The 19,780-nt window shown below is 44.3% G+C and overlaps 1 protein-coding gene across 5 annotated transcripts in view; it reads right to left on the reverse strand.

The window, feature by feature from the left end:
* LOC119852165 (ubiquitin-conjugating enzyme E2 E1) overlaps positions 1-17,960 on the reverse strand; it is a 62,304-nt gene extending 44,344 nt beyond the window's left edge. The window contains exons 1-4 of one of the 5 annotated variants that reach the window (XM_043509033.1): positions 17,614-17,960; positions 17,218-17,280; positions 15,582-15,761; positions 12,891-12,941 (exon numbers count right to left, since the gene is read on the reverse strand). In XM_043509033.1, the coding sequence (XP_043364968.1) occupies positions 12,891-12,941; positions 15,582-15,733 (203 nt within the window). In that variant the 5' untranslated portion in view covers positions 15,734-15,761; positions 17,218-17,280; positions 17,614-17,960. Of the gene's footprint in view, positions 1-12,890; positions 12,942-15,581; positions 15,762-17,217; positions 17,473-17,613 lie in introns of those variants that run through there. The other 4 variants (XM_038393175.2, XM_043509034.1, XM_043509035.1 and 1 more) reach the window with 4 other exon arrangements.
* Between the last annotated feature and the right edge of the window lie 1,820 nt (positions 17,961-19,780).

Here is a 19,780-nt window from a genome sequence, read left to right on the forward strand (position 1 = left end):
CCACCCCAGTGACAGAATTTCATTTCAAATCCCAGCAGAAAACCTATCTTGTCTCCCTGGCCTATAACTCACTCATTCTCTGATCATTAGTTCTCCGTTTCGTTCTCTCAAATATGCGTGGATACAATTTGTATTAAAGCTGCTATACAAAATAAAAGTTGCAAGAGGCCTATTCCTGGCACGGACCTATACAGTGTTCAGTGTGCCTAAAAGTAGGTCTGAGCCCTGGAGTTGGTGAATACTCGGCCAATCACCGGCACAAGCTATCTCGCTATCAATAACCCTCATGGGAAGTTCCAGTAGCCATTAAGACAGTTCTGTATTACTGAGGATACTCTTACCCAAGTACATCAAATGCCTGGATCTTCAGGGCTCGTCTACACTACTGCTTAAGTCGACGTAAGTTACATCACTCAGGAGTGTGAAACCCCCCACCCCCGAGCGACATAACCTATATCAACTTAAATCAGTGTCTACACTGTGCTATGTTGGCAGTAGTGAAGACAAGCCCTTTGTGTTTAAGTTTGATTAGCACCAGGAGCAAGAGTGCAAAACATTTAATGCAATGGAGCGTTGGGGCCAGGATCAGGTTTTTATTTACTCAAGGACATTTTTATTTCATTATTTACAACCTAAACTATGTTTGTTTGTTTACTGATTAAAATAATTCTGAGTCTTGGTTTTACTATCCCAAATTAAATGACATGAATATCATTGCTGCTGTCAACAAAGCAATCTAAAATACAAATACGTTCTCAAAATTAAAATTATCTTACAAAAAACACTAGATAATTCTTATTGCTGAAGAACACATTTACAAACTGAAGTCAAAACCGACAACAACTGTAAATGCTTTGATTCTTTACCTAATGTATTTGCCTTAAAAAGATTACTAGGACCCACAAGAAATAATTAATGGGCAAGTATAATATTAAATTGTTAGCCTGATAGATCAGAAACTTCTGATGAAATAGGCCTTCATGATATACTACAGTATTGATATACTTGCTTTTAAACTGTATGTTATTACAACTGCATGCATTTTAGCAATCTTTCAAAGCCATCTGCAACAGTTAAGCACTGCTTTAATTAAAAGATACTGCGATTTCTCTACAGTTTATAGGCCATTTCTCAGAGCAGCCAGATTCTATACTTGGTCAGAATACCAAGTAACGTATTAAAACTTTCTAAGAGCGTCCACCTGAATATTTCTCTCTCACAAGCATATACCCCCCACATTAGCATCTTAACACTTCCACTGAAATAGCCAATTTGTATTGTTAACCTGACCGTTTTTTTTTGGTGTGATGAATATTACTTTGCTGAAGTATTTCCTATGCCTCCTAAAAGTCTGACAAAGTCCATACCACAAGGACTTCCCCCCCACCCCCAAACACACACAACCTTTTCATTGACTTGTCGACCATGAAAAACTACTTTTTGGCTTCAGGATTAATTTTTAATATTTGATCTCCCTTTCAACCAGTGTATGATTCACTCCAGAAGTCTAGAGACCATTATCTTAAATCTTCTTTTCCTTTTTACAGATAAGGAAATTAATTTCATTGGTAAAATGTTTTGTTCAGATACCTATGGCAGAAACAGTAATAAATATTAGCAGCCCAATTGCCATAGGTAGTACCTCTATCACAGCAGCGTACATCTACCGTTGCTTCTAAAAATGTCAGAACCAATTCAAGATCATCTAGTTTTCCAATGAGGCCAACATCTCCAGAGACAGAAATCATATGCCAAATATCAGAATGATGACTCTTGAAAGCAGCTGTTAAAGTGCATCATGGTCTGGTTCTCCACTTACTTGCACCTTGGGTACACAAGTGAAAACACTATCAAATCAGAATGGCAGTGCTTTACACTTACTGCACACCTGTGTAAATGACTATAAAAAGATTCAAGGCACTGGGGAATCATGACCCATATTTTGGGCTCCAAAATGCTGCTCCCCTAAAAATACAGGACCAGAGGAAATTTAAAACCGGAATTTGGCAACATTAATCTTACATAGTTTTTAATTCAATTATTTAGATTTTCTCTTAAACAAAAGGGATTGCCAAAAGTTAGCCTGGGCCCACTTTTTAAGACCTAGAGTCAATCTTTCCTGGTCTAGACTTTTAGTTGCAAAATCAAAGGGAAAAACCCGAGAGCTATCAGGCAAATGTATCCGCTACAGGCAGTGTTCCCTCTAATTTTGTATGTCTGCGTACGGAATGAATTTTATTATGTGCATCAATATGGAGGTGATGTGTCACACATCATCTCCATATTGGTGCACATAACAAAATTCATATATGGGGGTGGGTCACGGTGTTTGAAGTGTGGGAGAGGGCTCAGGGCTGGGGCAGGGTTGGGGGATGAGGGCTTTGGCTAGGGGTGAAGGCTCTGAGGTGGGGCTGAGAATGAGGGGTTCAGGGTTCAGGAGGGGGCTCAGGGCAGAGAGTTTGGGTACGGGCTATGGGGTGGGACCAGGAATGAGGCGTTTGGGGATGCAGGCTGTCTCAGGGCTGCGGCTGGGAGAGAGGACTCCCCTCCAGTCCTTTCTCATCACAGCAGCTCGGGTTTGGGTCGGGGTGCCTCTCCCCCGTGGCAACAGGTCCACCCTGAGGCTGGCAGGGAGGGGTGCCTCTCCCTGCCACAGCCCTGAGCGGGGCTTAATAGGCATCTGCACGACTGCACAACTTAGAGGGAACTTAGGCTACAGACCATGATTCTGTATGCCACTATCCCCATCTAAGCACACTTCCATAAAGAATATAACAGTGCTTATTTTCATTGTGTGCATTGCACTCAAGCATACATATTTGTGGGATGTTCTGCTGCTAACATCAATTAATATTTCATGCACAGTATATATTTATTACACACATAGTAGAACCTTTATAATTTGCACTAATGTCTGGCAGACACATTGCAAACTACTGACATTTACAAACTGGCAAGTAAGCAAACAACAAAATACTGAATTCTAAAATATACTATGTTTATTCGGACAGTTGCCATTTTCTTTTAATAGTACTTCACAATGTAGTAATAAATGTTCTGTAAAGTCAGGAATGAAAGCGCACCTGTTAAATCTTTGTTGAGAAAAAAGTATTTGTTCAAATTATAAAGCATGCAGAGAAGTGTGATTCTACTGCAATTACTCATATGTCCCATTAATTTAATTGTGTTTAACTCACATGGCATCACAGCAGAACAATGTAGCCCTTAACTTTATTTCATATAAATCTATAAGATATGAGGAAGTCAGTTTCCCCAACTTCTTACACACACATCCTCTTTTTTTTTTTTTTAATAAGTTCAATGCTTTCAAGAGGTGCGGTGTTGGCATGAAAGGAGAATGAAATCACAGGAAAGGTACAGCAAAGGAGGGGTGGTACAAGATTCCTATAGACAACCTCACCAAGGGGGCTCATACTTGAACTGGAGGGGCCACTCTGACTGGTAAAGATTAGTTCCATCTCCATTCTCACAGCATCTCCCTCTCACAAGGGTGCCAACACTGCAGGAAGTTTTGTGATGTAGATATTTGACTACTATAAACTGGACTGAGACCAATTCATTTCACATAAGCCATAAAGGAGCTGATGGAAATGACTTTCAGTCACCACCAACCTGGCCTGGATTCAAATCCTGAGAGGCAAGAAATTTCCTACAAGATTATCAAACCCTGAAGCACCCAGTGCCCCCTGAAGAGGGGAGCAATGACAAACTACTATCTGCTCCTGTATGCAGACTTTACAAGATAGAGCATTTAGATTGTAAACATTCTGGGGCAATGACAAGGTTTTCTTTTATTTCTATAAAGCACCATGCATCTATGGGTGAAATGTATCTTTTGCCTCCTTAAAAAAATAAAATATGTCAAAGTACAAAATTGAACACAACATACTAGGACATAAATGAAATTACACAAAATTAAAGATCACAGATTCCTTAACCCTAGACAAAATATTAGCATTCCCGTTGGGTAAAACATGTAAGTAGCACAGTGAATGCAATTGCCTGGTGTTCGCTAAGGAAACAAAAATGGAAGTTAAATAATAAAGTTAAATGTTGTTTGTGAATGTGTGGAGGGTGATAGGGATTTCAACCCACTGTTTGAAGCCTTGATACACTTTCACAGCGCTCTCAAGATTCAGCATTCTGATATTTGGCATACAAGAGCACAGAGCATAGTTCATTTTGGAATTGCTGAACCAAGATATGCCAAACAAATTCTACCACAGGATCAGCCTAGCTACTGCCACAGATTTTCAAGGATCCTGCTCTTAAAATGTTTCTGATTTTTAAGGGAGCCGATTAAAATAGTTCCCTGACCGCAGAAATGTGGATTCCTGTAATATTAACTAATCAATCTACAGTAAAGTGGTTGGTCCTATGCAGCTTTTGTCTGAATACATCAAGCAGAAGACTTAGCCTGCAGGAATAGCTACATAAAGTTGCAATTTACCAAGTATATAAATTGCATTCTTTTCAAAGTTTGCAAGACTGACCACACACAGCTGTTGAGGATCACTAAATTAGTTAATAGTTTCTAAAAGGAAGAGTTATTTTTCCATGGATTATATGCCAAACAGAGCGGGGAAACCACTGATAGTTTATATGACAAGAGATAATTTTCTAAGGTCACACAGCACTAATTATGAAGGTCTTTCCCATTTCCACACTTGAAAATTTAACAGAGAAAATATTTACATTTTAGAGGAATGAATAAAATGTACCAAAAATCACTTTTGCAACCTGGGTATTTTAAATGAAAATGACCTGCATTTCACCTCTTCCCCCTCAAAAGTCACAAATGCATAACAGAACCTGCAGCTTTTAAAATTATAATGATCTCAACTTCAGTACAGATCATTAAAAAATACAATAAATAGAAAATGTACATGAGATGGTGTTGCATTCAGGAAGATCTCTTTCAAGTGTACACACACAGAAAAAGAAAACCCCTAAATTGTGCTTTAACAACTACAGTCTGCTCTTGCATAATACACCAAACTTAAAAGCAAGATCTCTAAAGCATTTATCCAAGTTTGAGCTGTTTAGAAAGTACATTCGTACAGTATCTCCAGCAATATAAAAACAACTTTAGGCAAAACAGGAGCTATTCTTTGAGTATGCAAATGAAGTCCATTAATTAATTCAAATTGAAGAATTCAAAATGGCTCTTTCTGAGCCACACATTTTCTGCAGATTTCATGTTAGTCCAGAAGTCATAATCCCTTACTGTAGAATTTTGAAAAACAGTGGCTATTCTTCACCTTTGTTCCTACAAGCTATAAGTGTAGGGCCCTCCCATTCATCTACAACCTGAGACATAATTCTTATTTAAATACTGACCATTTATTTGCATAAGACACTAAGAGAGATCTCGTCCGAGGAAGTTACAAAGATTGGACACAAAAATACACTGGAAGATCCAAGGAACAATGCTAACTTAAATTTCAAAACATTGGTTCATGACAGCTTTTTCCACTGTGAAAGGTTAGTGTTTGGGGACGTTAAAGCCTTTTAAGGAGAGATCTGAAAAATCATCTTATTTAAGGCCTGGTCTACATTTAAAAGGTAGGTTGACATAGCTATGGTGCTCAGGTTAAAACAAAATAACCCACATTGTAAACATGACTAGGTGAATGGAAGAAGAACTTTTCCATTGACCTGACAAGCTACTGACAACCAGGGATGTAGATTTATGGAGATGGAAAAACCCTTTCAGATGTCATAGGAAGTGTCTATACTACAGCGGCATAGCTGCAGCACTATAGTACTCATAGGGTAGACGTGGCCTAAGCAATGGCTGATCCTGCCGGTATGGACTGGACCAAACCATGTTAAAACAAAGCTTGTTTTAGTTATAGTAAAGTTGTTTTTTTTTTTTTAATCCTAGTTATAACCATTTTGGTCCCTCGGCACAGACTAGAAAGACTGCATACATATTTAAACTTGATCATTTATGCTGTGTAGTTGTAGCTATGTTGGTCCCAGGACATTAGAGACACAAGGTGGACGAGGTAATGTTTAAATAGGGTAATTTCATATCCCACTACACTCGAGAACCTTTCTAGAACATTGCAGATGTATACAGCTCCACCTTGAAGCGACTCTCCAGTGGCTGGAATGCTAATCTGGTGTCACAGTTCAGGGAAACTGCATCTGTATTTCCCCTCTGTGGTCTACCAACAACATCCACTTTAGACTGCTGTCACCTCTCTAGGCCAGCTGGGGTTGCCAGGTGTCCAGTTTTCGACCAGAATACAGCTTCCTGCCTTACATTCTAATATTCCCAGTAAGCCAGACTGCCTAAACAGGCCAATTCCTGAGTTTTTCCTCTCTCTCCAAAGGCTATGACCAGTATATTGCAACAGTTATAAGTTATAACACAACTCCTCCAAAAGCAAGCACAGTTTTTCCTGAATGTAAAAGCAGTACAGCATTATTAAAAACAATAAAAGAACCAACTCACATTCTCTGCTTTCCAGAGATCATCCCCAACTCCAGCCTAGGGCTCTAGTAGGTTTTAGTCCTTCAAAACCCACAACTAGGGTTTCCCCATGGTTACAAGTTTATCCATCTTAGATCCAGAACAACGGCTGGGCAGATCAGCTGTTTCTTTACTCAGCTTGGGCCTTAGATCTTGACCTTCAGTAACAGGTAATTAGCAGACAATTACCCTCTCCTTATGGTATAGCTTCAAAAGGCTGGGTTTTTGCAAAATGGGGAGTTAGAGAATTTACATGAACTTCTCTCTAGGTATACCCCAGGAAATCCACTGAACACTTATTGTCCCAAAAATCCATACTTGTCTGGCACATTTTCAATGTTTTTTTGAACTCCCAGGTCTTACATCTGTCACATCTCTTCCAACCCACAATAATACAGAAAATTAATACAATAAGATGTCTCAAGAATATTGCAGGAAATATTCATATCTGTCACATCTACCTCCAGAAGAAGTGGGGTGCAGCTTGGGTGCTTGATCATCCTCCTAGGAGAATGCACAGGTTTATTCCCTGGATGGTCGTTAATTTCATAATTTCATATTTCACCTATGCATATAATAAACATTCCACTAGCAAGCGAGCACATTTCCTTCAAAAATCCACGCAGTCATTTGACCTCCACCCTGTATAATTTCTCCCATTAGAGCCTCTGAGGGTGGAGTTCTTGCATATACTTACTCTCCCAAAACATTTGGGTGTGAATCTGAGACCTGGTCCTCCCACTACCACCTCCCCTTGGATTCTAGGGAGGGTATGTGGTGTCCCTTTGTCCCTCAAGCAGTCAGCTGCCCCATGGTGGGCTGAGATTCCCACACTCCCGGGAGTATTCCGGGAAGTAACTCTTGGACAGAAGGGAGCAATAAGGTAGGGCTTCTGCCCTGTGAAGCAGCTCTCTGCACCGCTTTTAACAGATTCTTCAAATCTCCCCCAGAGCCAAATTCCTTTCTCTGCTCCATCTCCTCAGACATGTGGGCCCAGGGGCCAGTTTCTCTAGGGGGGGGAAGAGGAAAGTGTATGGATCCCCCACCCCATTGGAGTGGTCCCCTGATCCCCACATACTGAGTCAAAGTGCACAGCAGTTCTCCCCTCACCAGCTCAAGGTCCTTTACATTTTCACAGACCATCAGGCAGTCAGAGACCGTGGTAGGAAGTTCCCCCTTCTTTCTGGCCGTAGTTACCTTTGTCATCTCCCAAGCAGCTGTCATACACTTTCAGTGTGCATTTCCCATCCTTGGGTAGGTGTCATAGATTTGGCAGTGCCCCGCAGCTGCCTCATTGTCCCTACTTTTGGCTGGAGATGTTGCCAGCACTTTGTACTGTGCCTGGTTCCCTGGTAAGGGTAGGCAGAGAGCTTATTTCCCTGGCCTGGGCTTCAGGACTCGGAGGTTTTACCTTCAAGTTATCTTGTCATTCCCCTGCTGTAGGAAACTGTCTCACTTTCCTTCTCCTCAGGTATTTGTCTGCACATACTGGGAAGGTAATTTGATTCCACCTGGATGGGGGTGAGGGGGGGGATACACCTCAGACAGCTACTCTATTTGCATTTTGGCTAACCCTTGCAGGTCGGTAGCTAACTCGGGGGTCTGATTCACCCCTTATGCTTTTACAGCCATAACATCATTACTCAAAAGCAAATAATATAGGATATCTGACAACACAACTACAACCAGCACCCCTGACCCTTCCTGGTCTGTATAGAATTCTGTGCTGTAGGTAGAGTGAAGGCTTTTACACCAGGAACTTTAACCCACATTTCACACCTTGGGAGAATCTGATGGTGTTTCACAACATGAGGCTTAACTACAGTTTTAACCGTATTTCCCCATCCAATAAATGTCTCCCCATTAACTACCACCTTCCACTCTCGTGCGGGGGACATGGGGGTCCAATGGATCTGCACCCAGGAGGGTGCAGCATGACATGTGGGCAGTGGTTTGGGGTCAGAAAAGCTCTGGCTTGCTGAAGATAGCAGGGAGCGGTGCAACCTTAAAATCCCTGGTCAAGATGGAGTGACACGCAGGTCTCTGCCCAAGAAAGGTTACATACAATCTTGGCCCACAATAATATATAAACTTAATACAGCAAAGTCTTTCAAGGATATTGCAGGAGACAAGGCTTCAAATCTCTCCTTTAGCACATACTTCCTGTGTGACCTTGGGCAAGACACTTACGTCCTGGTTTTTTAAATTATTTAGGCACTGCTCTGTTCAGCGTTGCCACACCTAACTGACTTAGAAGACTAATTCTCACTGAAAGTCACTGGGACTTGGGAGCCTATGTCTCATTTTCAACAGTGACAGGCACTTAGAAGCACTAAGTCAGTTAAGTATTGCAATGCTTAATGGAACAGGACCTAAATAACTTTAAAAACCTGGGCCTTAATCTTTTGGGCCCAGATCCAAAAAGCTATTTTGGCTCCTAGCTTCCATTGAAATCAGTGTGGGCCTCAGTTCCCCACCTGTAAAATGGGGAAAACACCTCACAGGGAGAACTATATTAAAGATTTTGAGGTACTCAGCTATTATGGCAATGGAGGCCAAATAAGTACCTGAGATAGACAGTGTAAACGGCAGTTAATGTTTTAATCATGTCCCTGATACAGCCTTAGAAATCCAGACACATGGATGCATCCAAGGCTTTAGATATTGATTAATGTGATTAAATACAGTAAAGCCCTATTTATAAAGAAAAATAGAACCATGACTTGAGAGAATCATGGAACCAGACTTCCACGACATCTAAATGTGTAATGTAAACAAAGCCCTATAAGATACTCAACACACCAATGACACAAAAAAACAACCAGCTCCAATTATGACTTTCACCTTCTTATACAAGATAATTTTAAAGAGAGAACTGAAATTTCATTATGACTGGGATCCAAATGTGTAATATTCAAAGCCTATGATGTTAACCTCAATTTCACATTAAACCAACCATCCCTTCAATCTGGTTGTTTTATCATTAAACATCTACAATGAAAATATTGATTTTACACCTCTCATCACCAGTGTGAGAAGCCAAATCATCCCATAAATGGACAAAAGAAAATTAAAGCTTCCCAGCATCCTGTTTCAATCATTTCACATAAAATATTAGCATACCAAGAACGAAAGATATAGAACTCACTTAAAATTAGTCATATGCTGTAGCTACACTATGCCACGTTTAAGAGAACACTAATATCTTAAACACCAATCAGAAAATATCTGAATTCTATTCAGTGTACTACTGTTAGAAAGTCATCAGCATCTTCAAGGTCTGTTTTTTTTAAATTCAAGTCTGAACATATATTTGCACCCCTGCAATAATTAAAATCCTGATTTGCTCTTCAGCTATTTTGCTTGAAAATTTAAATTTAGTAAATGAACAACCACTTTCATAGCATCATGGATAGGCATATTTACAAAATAAATAATGATTGAGTCTCTGCCTGGAAGGGGCAGTCTTTCAGTGTTCTGGGTTCCTTTTGGACGTGCTAAATGTCTTCATCTTCCATGGACTTCAATGGGAGTTGAAGGTGCTGAGCACCTTGCAGTAAGACCCCAGAATAAGACATGGACAACAACAACGAGGAGCTGACAAACAGAGATGTTAGGGAACATTTCAGAAGATGACAACAAAGATGGGATTAAGTGGCTGGTTTAGAAAGTAGTGAATCTTCAAAGTTATGCAGCATTTTTTCTATATAAAATAAGACTGAGTAAAATTCAAAAAAGCCTAAGGATCCTAATTCCCATTTTTTTTTTTTAAAGTGACAGACACTTAGAATCCTAAGCCCCACTGAAAGTCAATAGGAATTTGGTGCTTTTCAAAATGTAACCCAATAAGACTCCTCCAAGAAGTGGATTTTGAGAAGAGCTTTAAAGGAGGAGAGGATGGAGGAAAAAAGAAGCCCCGATTCCAGGGGGAGGGTAATATACAAAAGACAGTACCAAGGCACAGGAGAGAGAACACAAAGGAGGTAGTCAGATGAGATGCTTGAGCTGAGCAGAGAGGACATAGGGTAAACAAAGCCTTTTTTAAAGTTACCGAGGCAGGAGATTTAAAACTATGTTCTAAAACCAAGTTTAATACCGCTCACTGCGCTAATATTCAGTGTAAAGTCCTGCAACCTTAACCATTACACAGCAACCAGAAAGTCTCAGTACCATAACTTCCCACCACCCTCCATTTGACAGTTTCCCCTTCCACAGGAAGTAAATACTCCACATAACTTTGATAGCTGGAACTCTTCTCACTGTTGTGGCAAGCAGCATCTGTCCACACTTCGTAAATCTGCTGTATACAGCCTCAAGCCCAAAGCATGTCAGGAAGTGTAAGGCATTTAGCATTCTGAACCAAACTAACCACAAGTATAAAAACAGAGACACTGTACTTACTCTCACTATAAAATACGGATATTAAATACTACAGCTTGAATGGCAATGCGAAAACACTTGGTTTCATAAGAAAACCATTGTTTGTGCTTTACTACTTAACACGTTATAGGTTAACTTAACATATTCTAATTTTACAACATTATTTGTTAGATAAAACTGCCAATCTCCATGCTAATTCATTTGAAGGTCAGATATAGGATATCTAAAACTATAATATGACTTTATACTAAAAGGTATGGCTTGTACTATCAACTGCTTTCCACCATTAAAACCATTCATAAAGGCTTACACGTTACAAATCCAACCTTTTTTGTATTGTGTCTTGATGTTACTATCCCCAATGGACTGCACTATTTAAATAAGAAACCACCTCCACAGCCATATTACATTTTAACAAAGTAGTCTGGAAGCTAACCTACACCCATGAATGACTCCAGTTTCTTTATTTAGGAACAGTTTAGGGTTTTGATATTATTTCCAAGATGGTTCGGATGAAGACTGAAACCTGATTTAGTTATATAGAAGCATTTTAGGCACCCATCAAAACAGCTTCCAGGCACATTAATACCATTAAAACAATATAGTAGTGGCTGAAGAGAGCTCAAAACCCATGTATACTTCTCTTCCAAACACCACACGCCTTAGTAGTATATCAAAAACCTTCCTCACCAATCAAACCACTGTACTATTGCACTATCTAGGTGAATTTTAAAAAGTCACCTTATCAAACACTTAATAAATTATTCATTAAGAAAAGCTTTAAAGGTTTACTACGTCCCAATCACCTGTTTTTCTTTTTTCCCCCTCTGTGTACCACCCACTGTTATTGTTGTTGATCCTCTGGCAACAGGGGTGAAGAGTTGGAGTCTTTGGCTGATCTGTTTCAATGTGGAGGTCTCCTTTCAGCCCATACCTCCCATGTACTCATATGCTCTTTTCCCATCCCACTGCCAGTTATTAGGATGCTTGACAGTGGTTTTGAAAGAGATGTTAATGGCCCCTTCGCTGACCTCCAGTGCTATTGTCTCCCTGTGCACCAGCTAAGGGTAGCAAGAAGCTTCAGAGCACCAGCAATATAAAGGTGGGGGCAAAATGTCCATTCTAAATACATGACTGATTTTAAAATATATTTTAAGTAGCATCTTCTTTTAATTGCTGCTATCCCTGACATCAAAGGCTTCAGACCTAGCTCAGCAGCAGCAGAAAGGCATGAGGAGCAGAGTCAGATAAAGAACTCAAGAATGTCTTTGGAAACAAGACTCCAGCATGCCTAACGGGAGAGACTAAGTTGAAAGCAGCCTTAATACTATCTCATTCTCAAATGCCAAGGGGAATCACCAGGGGTCAGGGCAACTAGGTGATGAACACAAAGCTTTGTAGGTACTAAACATATGTTTAAATCTCTAAAACATAGTTTAAGTAACCATTCTATAAAGGACAATAGCATATCCCAGGGTGTGATTTCATCAGATAACATACACGCTTCTTCACTGCGTATACTCACTAATGAACTAACAGCCCCCTTCTCCACTGTGTGTTATTGCTTAGGGTAGAACTGTCAGAGCTGGAAAGAACCCACACAGATTTGACAATTTTCTGCTTGTTTGGCAGGACTCTTATATAAATAAAAATTAATGCAGTCAAGCAATAGACTTATAAACCAGGAAAAACCAAAAAGGGGCACATTTTCACACTCTTCCGTATTGACCACTGTCAGAAACACACACACAGATAACGTGACAAACTCTAACGCAATTACGAAAAAACAAAACAAATAGAAAATTCATGTCAAAACACAATGTCTCCTGAGCTTTCTCCTGCAGGGGATTTATTTTTATGTCATCCAAGCATTCATGAGAGTATTTTATGTCATCTAAGTGATCATTCCTCTGCTGCATCTAGAACTTATAAGGATATTTACAAACAATAAAAAGCATAACTTTCTCTCCTCCCCCTGGGAAGGAAGGAAAACAAACAAAAAACAAACCTGCAGTTGGGAGGTGGATCTAAGGTGATGTCAGCCAATTCCTTCTGAATCCTAAGGCAATAAAAACAAGAAAGAATGAAGGTAAGTCACTAGGCATGCTCACAGTCAACACACACATGCAATACAGATGTAAGTCACAATGACTGTGACACTGTATGTGTGTCACTCTTCCAGGAACACATAGGGTAGGTCTACACCTGCAGCGGCATGTAGAGTATGTACACTGCATGCCCAACTAGCACAGGTATAAATAGTGTAGCTGTTGAGACACTGCTTAGGTGAGTATAGTAGAGACATGCCAGAAATCTAGGGTATGTACCCTACACAGCTCTCTCTACATGACCAAGCAGTGCCTCCTACATCTACACTGCTATTTTCAACAGTGTGGTGTCCTGCCGCCTCCCCACTGCTAGAGGCTTTCCCCACCACAGTGCAAAATTCCAGCAGTGGGGAGTCATAGGGCATCTGTCCCACTGTGTGTGCCTGCAGTGGTCTAGTCTACGCAGGAGGCGGTATGTAGGGTATGTGTAGCTATACCCTGCAGTGAAAGGCAAGGGGAGGCAGCAGGGAAAGCTCCAGCAGCTCCCCACACCGAAGCCTTTCACTGCAGCTGGCTCTGCTGCCCAGAGCCTTTCCATACTGCCAGAGCTTTTCATTACAGCGTATAGTCACACACATCCTACACACCACCGCCTGTATAGACAAGACCACTCCTGACACACACAGTGGAGTAGACACCCTATGACAGAAACGCAGAGAGAAAAATAGACAGACATTCCCTCTCCCCATATCAGCTCTGATCCACCGCCCCCACACACACACAGGGGGATAAGGCCCCATCCCCCTCCAACATACTGACAATAAGACAGATCCTACTTGCAAATGTGAGTGTTCGTTGTGAGGGGAGGACTACAGCCTGTGGTAAATTATGAATCTTTGTCTCACTGAGATGGGCTAAACACCCACTGCCACAATCCCCTTCCCCACTTAGCATCCTGGGGAACTGGCTGGAGAAGTTCTGACTGGGAAGGGTGGGTAACTAGCAACAGAGACCAACTCCATGCGCTCCCTGATCCATTTCTGATTAAACACAAAGAGAGAAGAATAGTCACACATCTCCAAGATCCTATCTGCTCTCCAAACACAGCCTCCAAATCTTCCCTGCCACTCAAAGCCCTGCCCCCCAGTCCCCTCCCTCATGTCCACAAAGCCCCTCCCCAAGATCCTCCCTGCCTCTACTTCTTCAGGATCCACAGCTCCACACTTTCCTTCCCACCACCACCAGCTACCATCCCTATTCTACAGAGCCCCACTACTGCAACTCAAGCATCCCCTCCAAATCTCCCCCCACTGCACACGTAGACAGCCTCCCTCCCTTCCTTCCCCTCCTCTATACTCAGCCAGCCTCCTTTGCCTGTCTTCTATTTGTCTCACATAATAAGAGCCAAAGCCTATTCATATCAACCAATTTACAATCAGCAGGCCTTTGCAGTTATTTTAAAACTAGCTGATGGCCTCTCGTCCAACCACCACTTGCTGCTGTGTATGCGACTTTGCCAAGGAATCATTTGCTCAGACAAGTTCTGAAGTCAACAAGTTGCCTGAAAGCTATAAAATCCAAAAGGACCTCTTGAGCACAACAGCAGAGCATTGGCTGAGCAATCCAAAAAAACCAGCCCTTTTTGACACGTACAGATCGCAAGCTTTTTGCTGGTGCATTGCAAAGCTTTTCAATGACCAACCAAATGGATTATCGTTCTTACTGACAAAGTAATGAAAGCTTGCTTGGAAGCTTCATGCTCAGCTAGGGGAGCTTTTTTGGAGCGGGATGGTGCTGAGATTCAGGTGACATGGAGAATGGCTCAGGTACGGCAGCAGTAATGTTTTGGAAGTGAGTTGGCTCTAAGGGCTTCTCTACATGGGGGATATTGACTGGCACAGCTATTCCAGAGAAGTTATTCTGGTATAATTTAAGAAGTGTAATTATTTCACAATGAAGTCCCTTGTATTTTAGAAAAGAGTATCCACCTGGACAGCTGTTCTGATATTGTAATTTCCCAGGTACACAAGCCTTAATACAGGTCAGAAGGAGATTGGGAAGTAGTAATGCATCTAGTGGGGAGGACTGGCACTATATAACAACTGTTTGTATTTATGACGTCTGTCATCATACAAGATCAAAGCAAACATTAATTACTTATTACTCACAACACCCCTGTGACTTAAGTGTTATCATCATCATCATCCCCATTTTACAAATGGGGAAACCAATGGAGAAATTAAATGACTTCCTCAAGGCCACATAGCTTCAGTAGCAGAGCAGGAATTTAAGCTCATAGGCTTTAATCCCTACAGAGATCTGGCTCTAAAACCGGGTGCTGAGGAGAGCAGTAATATCAGTGGGGACAAATGGTGCTGAGTGCATATGGTGAGGAGGTGATGGGGGAAGTGGTAAAATTTGGGGGAAGCTTCTTGTTAAGTGCAGATAATGACAAAGGGGAGATGGGGCAACAGTAATTTCTGTGGAAAGGTTGAAGGTAAATGCCAGTAATGAGGAATAGAAATAGTTAACACTCAGTGGAGGGGAGGAGGAACAGCAGCAATGGGGCAGATACAGAAGGCCATATAGGCAGAGAGACAGAGGTGCAGAGGGACAGCAGTGACATGGTGTCTGGCTGCAGACAGTCTCACCTCTTGGCGCTGGTGGAGAGGAGCTTGGAGTTTTTACTCATGCCGACTTTGCTTTCCTTCTTCTTAGGGGTGTTTGTCTCTTTCTCTGTCTGCTGGTTGGAGGATGAAGATGAGGAGGAGCTGGTGCTGGCCCTCGAATCGTCATCCGACATAGCGACCTCCCCACCACACAACCCAGACCTGGAGAGGAGACAGCGCAGGATGTGGGGAACAAACAGTGAACGCATGCACAGAGAAAGGAACCCACCACAGTCTCATAGGCAAAGGGTGTTTGGGTCGCACTCTCTTTAGCAGGGCCTCATCTCCCTCTCTCCCTCCCGCCCGGCCTTCACAGACAGGCACACTGAACAGAAATGGTCTCAGCAGGAGGAGCAGCAGCTTCTCCCTGCACCAGTAACACTGGGGGAGGGGAGGGACTTGAATGTCTCCTTTCAATAAGAACAGAAATGGGGGTGGGGGGCAGGCTGAGTGAACAGGGACTGGGAAGAAGGAGGCTGCAAAGATCAGAGGAGCTGAAAGTAATTCCTTCCAAACTACACACAAGAAGCCAGTCATCCTCACCCCCCCCCCCCCAGTTATCCATCCCAGGGCATGGGATATAAATAGGATGCCTCCAGTCCCCTCTGCACACTCAAAGGCACATGAAGGAAAAGTAAAGGAAAAGCAGCAGGATCAATGTCTACCACAGGAGTGGGGAGACATTGGCTACAAGGGGAGAATAAGTATCTAGGAAGGTGAGGGACAGGCAAGCAGGGTGTTTGTGGGAAGGAGATCAGTGCCTGCAAGGGGGTGAGGAACAGGCAAGGGGGGGAAGAGAGATATCAGAACCTGCGGGGAGGAGGGTGAGGAACAGGTGTGGGGGGAGATCAGTCCCTGCAGGAGGTGAGGGACAGGCAAGGGGGGAGGGGAGGAGAGAGATCAATGCCTGCAGAGGATAAGGGACAGGTGTGTTGGGGGATATGAGTGCCTGCAGGAGGTGAGGGACAGGCAGGGTGTGTGTGGGGAAGGGGGGGGGGAGATGAGTGCCTGTAGGGGGTAAGAGGCAGGTATGGGGGAGAGATGAGTGCCTGCAGGGGGTGAGGGACAGGCAGGGTGTATGGGGGGGGAGATCAGTGCCTGCAGGGGGTGAGGGGGGGTACCATTGCCTAGGTATGGGTGGGAGATCAGTGCCCACAGAAGGCAAAGAAGGTGAGAGGGTGGAAATCAGGCCCTGCTGGGGCAAGGGAGGGGAAGTTAGTAGTGCCCACAGGGGCGGGGGAAAAGGGATGGAGGGGCGGCGGTCCCCGCGGGGGTGCGGGGGAGACAGCGGTCCCCAGGGGAGAGGGAGCAGAGCCGGGGGGGGGGATGTTGGTGGGGAGCAGAGCCGGGGGAGGAGCAGAGCTGGGGGAGGGGGATGTTGGTGGGGAGCAGAGCCGGGTGGGGGGGGAAGAGTACGTGCACGGGGCACACCTCCAGGAGAGAGCTGCTCTGCTCCCTGATAGGGAGAATTGCCCCCCTCCCCCCCCCGGCGCGGGCCCTGCGGGGAAGGGGCGATACCTGCGGGGCCCCGGCCCCCTGCCCGTGGGCGCGCTGCGCGGGCCGCCGGCCCTGGCCTGGCCGGGGGGTGCCCTGCGGGGAGAGGGGCCCCGCTCCGTACCTCTCCCTTTGTGTCTGGCGGCTCCTCCGCGGCGCGGCTGGGCCTGGCCACTCGTGTCTCTTGCTGGGAGAGAAGCGGAAGTGCTGCAACAGCAACTCTTACCCATGCAATGGCTGCCCCGCTCCTCCCCGGCCCCTCGGCGAGCCGGGGGGGGGGGGGGGAAACGGCCGCACTCGCCCGCAGGGGCCAGGCGGCGCGGGAGCCCCAGCCCCGGGGGGGGGGGGGGCGCAGATGGAGGCTCCTCTGCCGGGGCCGGCGGAATAAAGAGGCTCCGAGGCTCAGCTCCCTGCCCCGGTCCTAGGGGGCTGCCCGAAGGCTGAGCCGGGCTCCTGCCCATTCCCACCCCCGGCCCCAAAACAGCTCCCAACCCCCGCAGGAGCAACAGCCACTTCTCACCTGGCTCAGTCCAAGAGCAGCAGCAGCAGCTTCCTCCCGGTCTCTCACCTGTTCCAGCCCTCAAGCAGCAGCAGCTTCTCCCCTCCCCTCCCCTCCCCGGGCTCAGCCTTGACTCATCCTCAGCAGCAGCTTCCCACTTGCCCGCGCCCCGAGTTCAGGATTCCATTGTCCCCACGCAGGCCCCCGCGCGCTCACGAACACACAAAAGGAAGGGCCGCTTGTGATGTCAGCAGCCGCCGCTCCTGCGGGGGGACGGCAGCGGGCCGGGCTCCGGCGGGCCAGCTACAGGAAGGAAAAGCAGGTTGGATGGAGCAGGAATTCGCAGTGGTGAACTCCCCCAGCTGGGGAGCCTAAGGGGCATGGAAGGCGCCGCATTAAATAAAAGTTGGGCTACATTGTGCTGCATCTTCAATGGCTTCCCCCACCCCTCCTTCTGCTCCTGCAAAACCGTTGCAGTTGATCTTTTGGCACCGCCGTAAAGAGAAAAAATGACATCTGACTACAACAGTGACCCACCGTACTTTTCACCTGATAAGAAGCCAGCACAGTCAGTCACGTTTCTATGGGCCAAGGCATAGATCTCAATGGCAGGGCTGCACCAAATTCATTCCTGTTGTTACCCCCATTGGCTTCAACGGGTTAACACCAGGGCTGAATGTGGCTCAGTGCCTTCAGTTTCCAAAAGTATATCAAGCGATCAGACAGCCAACTGTGTGATATAGTCTACTGGCTGGGAAAACAAAGAATATCACCACTGTGCATCATAATAATTCATAGTACTTTGCATTTCTATCACTCCTTGCAATTGAGGATCTCAAAGCGTTTTACAAACGGAAATGAGTCCAACTGCAAAGTACAGTACGGATGATTATTACCACCAATTTATGCTTTGTGAATCAGAGGAAAAGAACCTAGTTGTCTAGTCTCCCAGAATTTTTAGGGATGCTCAACACTTGCATCTCTATTGACTTCTTATTGAGTTTGGGTGTTCAGTACTTCTAAAAATAGGCTTCCAGTCTCATGTTTTAATCATGACCCTGTGTAACACATTACAGCTGCATCCGAAGACACTCACCATGGCGGTCCTGGGGACTGAACTCTGGAATTTCAGTACCAAAAGCTAAAGAGCGTCCTGAACTAAAGATGTTCTCCACTGTGTCTGAATCCATGATACCTCCAAAATGGCTCTCCAGATGGAAGTTTTTACTCCTGTATCTCAGACTCTCACTATAAACACATCTAACAGGAATAGCATGTGATAATATCTAACAGGGAGGGCTTGTAATACTGGACTGTGCATGTGGTCATGTCACCCTCTAGTGGCTGGCCCCTTCAGTTTCATAGTTCAAAGCTATGGGACAGCTGAAGTAACTCTTCTTTTAGCTCAAGGGGTAAGTGATCTGTGCTTTTGGTGGTGAAGGTCTCAGGTTCAGTCCTCTCTAACAGCCAGTTTATGACACATGCATCTCATAAATTCCATTGTCCAGCTGTTTTCTTCACTCAACCCTAACTCTCAGACCTATAGTCACTTTCGCAGGAATCCTGCCTCTTTGAAGCCCCAACATAAAGAAAAGTTGAATTTTCCCTGATAATTGTAGAGTCATAGAGTTTAAGGCCAGAGGGACTATCAGATCATCTAGTCTGACTTCCTGCACATTGCAGGGAACTAAACACAACTCCACCACATCCGCACTAAGCCCAACAACCAGAATGAGACCAAAATACTATAGCCCTCAGGACACTAAACTGTTGTGTGCCACAGCCAGAGAACCAAAAGGTCTAGTGCTCAAGGCCTCTGCAATGGCAGGGAATTGATTAAGTGAGATCCTAACAACTGACCTGTACCCCATCCTACAGCAGAAGGTGAAAAAAACCCTAAGGACATGGCAAACATGATCTGGGGAAAATTTGTTCCTGACCTTGAATTAGTTTGTCCCTGTGCATGTGAACCAGACTCACCAGTCGAGCACCTGGGAAGAAGAATTCTCAGTTGCACCTCAGAGCATCAGTCCAACCCACCCATGGCCATGGCCATAAAAAAAAAATCCAGAATATATTGGAGAAAAATGTATTCATTTCTTACCCCTACAGGTGACAGCTGAAGCCCTGAAGCATGAAATTTTAGGAACATGAGACATGAACCAGAAGGGACTCCCCTGGGCTGCTC

Source organism: Dermochelys coriacea, chromosome 2, assembly GCF_009764565.3.
Source record: "Dermochelys coriacea isolate rDerCor1 chromosome 2, rDerCor1.pri.v4, whole genome shotgun sequence".
Taxonomy (NCBI): domain Eukaryota; kingdom Metazoa; phylum Chordata; order Testudines; family Dermochelyidae; genus Dermochelys; species Dermochelys coriacea.